The 8580-nt window shown below is 35.5% G+C and overlaps 2 protein-coding genes across 2 annotated transcripts; both read left to right on the top strand.

Moving 5' to 3' along the window:
• Window positions 1–229: 229 nt before the first annotated feature.
• LOC134677667 (uncharacterized) lies at window positions 230–1183 on the top strand. The gene has a single exon (XM_063536128.1). It carries the CDS (start codon window positions 440–442, stop codon window positions 1181–1183), a length of 744 nt encoding a protein of 247 aa, XP_063392198.1. The 5' UTR covers window positions 230–439.
• Window positions 1184–5199: 4016 nt separating this feature from the next.
• On the top strand, window positions 5200–6980 carry LOC134677718 (U6 snRNA-associated Sm-like protein LSm4). Its single transcript, XM_063536181.1, has 2 exons — window positions 5200–5617; window positions 6098–6980. Exons 1-2 carry the CDS (start codon window positions 5366–5368, stop codon window positions 6254–6256), a joined length of 411 nt encoding a protein of 136 aa, XP_063392251.1. The 5' UTR covers window positions 5200–5365; the 3' UTR covers window positions 6257–6980.
• The last annotated feature ends 1600 nt before the right edge of the window (window positions 6981–8580 follow it).

The following is an 8580-nucleotide window of genomic DNA, read 5'->3' as shown; positions in this document are numbered from 1 at the left end:
ACTTAACTTGTATATATTTAATGTAAAAAGTTGTAAATAATTATAGTTAGTGTTTTAACAATGACAGTTAACGAGGGGGGCGGGGAAAACCCGCCCACCCTCAAGCGCTCCAAAACCGACGGCCAAGGCGGCACGGACGATGGCGGCGGGGGGTGAGCAATCTACTAGTGCTTATTTACCGTACTTTAAACCGGACTACAAAAGACTATACCCGGAAAACTCGGGAAAACTAGAATTTAAAGTTTTTGTCGAGCATGTGGACGCAAAGGACAGATTGGGAAATAAAAGTCCAATATTTCTCAACCACATATTCACAAATGGCATAAAAGGTGTAACGGCTATACAACGCGTAAACGCTAACAAAATTGCAGTCATTTTCAAGCAGTATAATACGGCAAACAATTTTCTCAACAACACTGCATTTTTGACGCAAAATAACATGAAGGCGTACATACCGGCGACCCAAATCGAAAAAACTGGGATAATCAGATTTGTGCCAGTCAATATCTCAAACAAAGATTTATACTCGAAGTTGAGCTCTATTTATGAGATCATTGCGGTCCGCCGCTTCACGAAAAAAGTCGGGCAGGATCGCGTTCCCTTACAGACAGTGAGCATTACGTTCTTGTCGCATGTACTACCGGACAATGTACAGTACGATTTATTCTCGTACAGAGTATTTGAATATGTGCCTCCACTACTGCAGTGTTTCAAATGCTTTAAATTTAATCATGCAGCTAAAGTATGTAACGGAAAACAGCGTTGCTCCATTTGCTCGGGCGACCACTTTTATAAGGAGTGTGACAGACCGAATGAGTTGTGTTGTGCCAATTGTAGCGGCCCCCACTTGGCAATTTCAAAAGCTTGTCCTGTAAAACTTAAAAAAATAATGGAAAAGAAGACAAACATCACATATGCTTCTAAGGCTGACACGAGAAAAGTCGAGTATCCGGCGTTACCTGACAAAAACAAAATTGTAAGACCAGAAAAAACAACTAAAACACAATCCCAAAAAATTGCTCTTTCTACACCAGCAGAAACACCGAAATTTGACATTAAAAAAGAATTACTACACAATACAGATTTAATGAATGCACTGGTTAGCACTCTCATAGAATTAGCCAACAAGACTGATTCCAACCCCATCACTAATAATTCTATTAAAGATACATATGCTTATTAAAAACATTAAATAATGGACCCTACATACATTCGTATTGCTCAATTCAATATTCAATCTATATCAAATAAAAAACCGTTGCTAATTAACTTTTTAAAACTAAATAATATTGATGTTTGTCTTCTTAATGAAACCTGGTTAAAACCAACTACTGCTTTTAGAATACCTAATTATAATATTTACTGCAAATATGGTAAAAATGGACATGGCGGAGTTGCTATACTTGTTAAAAATATATATAAACATACTTTTATACAGACTAACTTTTATGAATGTATTCAAAATGTAGCAATCTCAATTGTGACTGACAGAGGGCCTCTATCAGTTTTATGTGTGTACTGTCCTCCAAACCGTCCACACATAAGACTAAATAGACTTAAAAATATAATTGAGAAATTACCAACACCTATAATAATATCAGGAGACTTCAATGCACATCATACAGCGTTTGGTTGCGCTACTAACCAATCTCGAGGTAACACCCTGTTTGATATTATAAGTGACTTAGACTTATGTATCTTAAATGACGGAAACCCAACTACAGTTACTTACCCCAATAGAAATCCTTCAGCGATCGACGTTAGCTTGTGCAGTGCCAGTATAGCACCTCTGTGCGAGTGGCAAGTCCACGATGACCCTATGGGCAGCTATCACTACCCTACTATATTCAGTATATTGACCTCTATTGAAAAATATCAAATAAGTGATCCAATAGATAAATTTATATATACTAAAGCCGACTGGAATAAATATAAAGAGCTTTCAGAAGAGGTATTCTCGAATTTTCCTTTTCATGAGAATGATCCTATACAATTATATGACAAATTTAGTTCTGAACTCCACCTATTAAAAATACAATGTATCCCAAAACTCACTAAAAATACAAACTTTATAAGCAGACCACCGGTTCCTTGGTGGAATAAAAAATGTGAGGATAGTGTCATTAAAGCCTACGAGGCATTAAAATATTACAGGGCGAATCCATCTATAGAAAACTATATTACGTACAAGAGACTTGTTGCTCTTAAAAAACGCACTATAGCAGAGGAAAGAACTAGTAGTTGGCGTAGTTTTTGTGCTTCTTTAAATCGATGTACACCTATTGGGTTAATATGGAACAATATTAAACGTTTTAAGGGATTAAAATCTAAGCAGATAATTAAAAATGATGAATTTATAAAACAATTTATAACTAAACTAACCCAAGGTTGTAGTAACGATCCTAGCTCTATAGAAAGTTTATTTGAAAGTAACAATGATAATAATGAGTCTAAGTACCTTATTGAACCTTTTACTTGGGAGGAATTCATTGTAAGTCTGCAATCTAGGAAAAATACTACCCCAGGCTTAGATGATATACCATACCTGCTTATAAAGAAGCTGCATGTTAATGGTCAAAAAGTTTTGCTAAGAATTATGAATTTACTTTGGATACATGGCAAAATACCTCAATCTTGGAAAACACAATGTGTAATACCTATTTTGAAACCAGACAAACCTCCTAGTGAGGCTAATTCCTATAGACCAATTTCTCTATCATCATGTATTGGTAAGGTTTTTGAGAATATGATAAAGACTAGACTTGATTGGTATGTCGAGGCAAATAACATATTACCTCCATTTCAAAACGGCTTTCGACGAGGTAGAAGCTGTTCTGACAGCTTCATATCTCTTATATCGGATTTAAAATTAGCCAACTATAACAAGTCACATGCTGTTTGTATATTTTTAGATGTACAAGGAGCATTTGACAATGTTGATCCTACAATACTTGTAAAAGTTTTGTCTAATATTAATATCCCTGGGAAATTATGCAAATGGATATTTAATTTTTTAGATGATAGAGAGCTATATGTTAAATTTAATAACATATTACATGGACCACGACAAGTTTTTAAAGGCACAATGCAAGGAGCAACGCTGTCTCCTCTACTGTATAATTTGTATACTAGTGAGATAAACTCATTTGTAAATAGTTGTAATGTTAATATACTGCAATTTGCAGATGATCTTGTAATATATTCTATTAATTCTAATTTAGATGTAGCTAAAGCTCACATTAATAATGCGCTAAATGAACTTCATGTTTATTACAATAATTATTTACACTTAAAGATAAATCCTGACAAAAGCAAGTTATTAATATTGAGCAAGGATGCAACACCTGTAAATATTGTATATAATAATGAGATTATTAGAGAAGTTCCTTCTCATAAGTTTCTAGGCGTAGTTATAGATAATCATTTAAATTTTGACCTACACGCTAAGCACATAATTTCTAATTCTGTTAAAGGTTTAAATGTTATGAGATGTCTTGCCGGTATATCGTGGGGTGCCGACCCTAAAGTACTGTCCTTACTGTACAAAACCCTAGTCAGAAGTCACTTTGATTATAGTTTTCTTGTACATATGAATACTGATCATACACATAAGTTACAAATAATTCAAAATAAGGCAATGAGAATAATATCGGGGGCAATGTGTTCAACCCCAATAAGAGCAATGGAAGTAGAGACTAAAACAATGCCTTTACCTGTCAGATGGGTGTTGTTAGCTTATAGATATTTAATTAAGATATATGCTAAAAATAATCAAAGTATAATAAGAAGAATAAAGAGTCATCCCAGAATTCCTAAGTTAACAGCATTACTCTTACAGGTGGAAGCTAAGTTTAGTAATGTATATAAAAATGAAATTTGGCCATGTTATGAAGACAGCTTTAATAGTAAACTTTTAAACATTACAGTATGCACAAAATCGATCAATAATAATACTGATTTCCTACATTTCTTGTCACAAATTCCCAATTATTACAAATTATACACAGATGGTAGTAAAGCAGAGTCTCATGTTCGAAGTGCAGTGTATGATCCTCAGACTAAATTTGTACAAAGCTTTAGGTTGCATGATTTATGTTCCATATTTACGGCTGAAGCATATGCTGTATTTGAAGCCCTGAAAGTTATAATAAGAGTGTCAGAATATAAGCATTTCTTTATTTTTACTGATTCACTTAGCTTAATTTATGGATTACAGAATAATCAATTGCATTATAAAGATAATTTTATTTTGTACAAAATTAAAAATATGTTATTACAATTGAAAAATAATAATGTAAATATTAATTTTATGTGGATTCCATCCCATACTGGTATAACAGGGAATGAAGTTGCAGACAAAGCTGCTTATTTAGGTATTAACGAATTAGATGTAAGATGTAGTACTAGAATTCCACTAACTGATTGTCAAGCTTCTGTTAAGACTGTTGTTGCTAAGATGTGGATAGATTTATGGACCAAAGATAGAGAGACAAAAGGAAGATGGTACGCTAGTATTCAAACCGACTTACCTGGAAAGCCTTGGTATGAGAAGATAAAGATGGGAAGTCGTAGCTTTATTACCACCATCAATAGATTGAGGTTTGGTCACAACTGTGCACCAGCGCACTTAGCCAGATTTTCGATTATAGCCGATGGTACATGTCCTCACTGCCAGAATGGTAGCGTTGCAGATGTTGAACACCTTATATTTAGATGCCAAGTGTTTGCGTTTGAAAGACTCATCCTTGCAAGTGAATTAAGTGAAGTGTTTGATAATAATGTCCCCCGCCGCCTCACCGATATTCTTAAAAACGTTGACAGTTACGTTCCATTATACAAGTATATAAAAACAACAGTGTTGAAGATATAAAGTGAAGTGTGTTGTAATAAAATTATTAGTGCATTCTTTGCCATTTAACTCTTTAAAATGAAGTGTTCTAAAAATAGCAAAATAAAGACTTGGCTTAAAGGACTCGCATCCAGGCCATAATTGTTTAAAAAAAAAAAAATGTCAAACTTTTAATATTGAGTAATTTATAGGACAAACATTGCTAAAAATATATCAAACAAAATATAAAAATCTTTTTGATTTACTAATTAGGCTAAAAAAAAATTCTCAGTACTGGAAATTATTTCAACTAATTTAACTTAACTTTAAACTCAAAATACGCTACGTCAAAACAATTAATTGTTCGTGTTAAACCGATCGCAGTTGCCGCTCCTATTAAACACCTAAATTTCTAACCTATTTTATATGACGCTACGTTTCAACTGCGAAATTTAGTATTGTATAAAATTAGTAAATTGATCTGATCTAGTAAATTCAACGGTACCTTGCGAAACTAGACCTTTTGAAGCTCTCAAGATGCTTCCATTATCGTTACTGCGGACCGCTCAAAACCATCCAATGCTCGTAGAACTTAAAAATGGTGAGACCTACAACGGGCATCTGGTTTCTTGCGATAACTGGATGAATATCAACTTAAGGGAAGTAATCTGCACATCACGAGACGGTGACAAGTTCTGGAGGATGCCCGAGTGCTATATTCGCGGTTCTACTATCAAATACTTGCGTATTCCTGATGAAGTTATTGATATGGTCAAGGAAGAGACCCAAGTAAGTTTTTACTATATTTATCGTATTAAATTCAAATCTGAAAGCTAGTTTAGCCACTACCCACTACAATTTTCTTAAGGTCAACTCACTTATTTGTATATGTCGGGAATCGTGGGCGTATCATACTATCGGATGCACATCAGAACTCTCAATCGTGGATGACGAGGGCTTTCAATGAAACACTTTATTCAACTCACAGTCTTTACTTTACAAGACTGAGTACATACCACACGTTACACATCTTATCCAAAGCAAACCAGTGGATTAGACCCAGGAACCGCCACAGACATCACTTTCTCCCGTTCACTCTCTCCTGAAGATTGATTGACAGGATAGCTTCAATTGTTCTGGATTTCATTGTGATAAGCATGTTTTAAGTCTACAACACTGAAATGGTTCATTTTGATTATACACTTAGTTATCCTGGCCATTTTCCGCTTATTTTGGGGAAGCAGTGTAACAGTCCTTAATCTTCCACAGGTGAAATCCCGAGGACTGCGCGAGGTATCCAAAGGCCGCGGCGGTGGCAACATGCGCTCAGCTCGCGGCGGCGCCCGCGGGGCCTTCGGGGCCCGCCGCCCCGCCCCGCCGCCGACCCGGCAACCCAACCAGCAACCACGACCCATGAAGAAGAAGTAGATATCTAAGCTGGTTTACCATGTTTCGTACGGAACAGATTAGCTCTGACCTGGGGTCCTAGCCAAGGTGATAATTGCCGATAGAAAAATACATCAATTGATCTTTTACCTTTTATACTAGCAAATCTTGTAAATATATAGATTTATATATTTTGGGGATCTCGGAACTGACTTTTTATATGTTTTCCACACAAAGTTCTGTCGCCCTGATATTACTTAGGTATATCATCATCATCTCAACCGAAAGACGTCCACTGCTGGACAAAGGCCTCCCCCAAGGATCTCCACAGCGCACGGTCATGCCCTCAACCACCAGTTTCCCATGACTTTAACCAGATTGTCTTATTACGTATACTATGTGTGGACTTTTTGGATGACTTCCTTTATATTTTTCTTTTCATATTTGTCATTTGTCGATATTATGATTGTCGTTTCCTTGGCTAGGCCCCCTGATATCTCCAATGCAATTCTTAAATCCAATGCGAATTGGATGTAACCATTTTTTAAATGCAAAATCGGTTATGAAATATTGTGATCTTGTGAATATTATTCGACTGGTTACATTTTTTGTAGGATTGAGCTAACTTTGCATGGAATTTGCAATAACAAAGTGTAATAATGTCATAATTCTATAATGGCATGCCCTCACTTCAGTGTAAAGAACGATGTGACGTCATTCAACTGACTAGAGTTTAATTTAATTATTAATATAAGGTTTTTGATTATTATGGTAGTTTTATTTGAGTTAAATATACTTTACAGTACATATGCTGCTACTTTTGACCTAGTGACGCATGATGTCAATGAGGTTGGTTTACTGTATGTGCTAGTGGTGCCACCTACGCAGAGCTTTGCCTAATATTCCCTGAAGAGGAATTAATTTCGCTGTTTTATAATAATTATAATTAATTATCAAACAAGAATTAATTTTCTGTTTTCCAAATTCAATAAATAAAAGTAGTAGATTCATATAAAAAGTTTTTAATTCATTATATACACGACAAATTAAAATTATTTATTTATTTTATTATGCTTAGGTATTTATTACATTAACTTAAATATATTTCAGTCTGATGAATATCAGTAAATAATCATCACAATTCATAATATTACAACTATTACTAAAATAAGGACGCGAAACACGTAGAATTTCGTACATTGTCCGTGCCTGGGCTATAACCGCGAAAATCGAAGTTCGCAAATTGCGGGGATTTTTCTGTCACTCTGTCTAATTACGCCTTCATTGGAGTAAAAGCAGGCCTATGGAACTCTCCGCGCGAGCTCGGATTTTTACCTACGAATCTGCTCCCGTTCACGGTAGAAAAGCAAGCCAGTTGGTTGCCACACGCGCTCACGTAAGCACGTCACCGCGCGCCGCACTGTCAATTTTTACGATAGTTACAAGCTACGTAGTAGGTACCTACCTACTATTGAATTTCTTTAGTTAAACATGTAGTGTTTATTATGTATGACAAATGTATAGTTTTAGACATCTGTCTATTTGAAATAGGTAGCAAATTTTTGATTTATTTTGGTAAATGTTTATTTTAACGACAGTAAGTTAACTTTACACCGGAAAGTGCCTACTAATTTTTGCTCTGGTTAACTTATAATTAATTACCTGTATTCATGGGGTTTCTATTATTTTTCTTTATTGTGTAACATTAATCTGTATCTGGTTTTAAATTACGAAGACGAAGTTTTAAAACTAATTCTTGCTGGGATTATTGCGCGGTTTATGAAACGGCGTAAACACTGCGGTTACTGCAGGGAGTGCAGGGACTTATGACCTTTTAAAATGACTATTTCGCAAACACTAACGCATAATTGGAATATTAGGTATAATTTAAGATTTAGCTTTCTTTTATTTCACTCCGCTGTACCTAGGTATTTATTTATCATTTCTAAGCGTCAGCAACCCTAGCTTTGTGCCGGTGCGCGCGGTGCGGGGAGCGGCGCATTGAAGGTCACTCCATTGTATTTTTGTGTAGGTATCAAAACGGTAGGTATTTGCGTTTTGTTTGAGAGATAAGTATCTGTTCGTAAGAACTATTATATAATCTGTGGTAAAAGAGAAAGATCCCCGCAATTTGCGAATTTCGGTTTTCGCGGTAGCCGCTCTGTTCCTATCTTATCGCACGCGCGTAATTATACTGATGTCCCGCCCATGAGCACAGAATAAGTAATAGTACTACCATACAGAAAAGAAACTCCCTACAAAACCAAAGTTAGACAGCGGTTCATAGTAAAATCATGGTATCCCTTTCTAACTTATGGCACTATATCCCTTTCGACTATTTAGGGTTCTCAAAATTCAAGTGATTA

Source organism: Cydia fagiglandana, chromosome 26, assembly GCF_963556715.1.
Source record: "Cydia fagiglandana chromosome 26, ilCydFagi1.1, whole genome shotgun sequence".
In the NCBI taxonomy this organism is placed as follows: Eukaryota; Metazoa; Arthropoda; class Insecta; order Lepidoptera; family Tortricidae; genus Cydia; species Cydia fagiglandana.
Note: the sequence above shows the minus strand (reverse complement) of the source record. Positions and strands in the feature narration are given on the sequence as shown.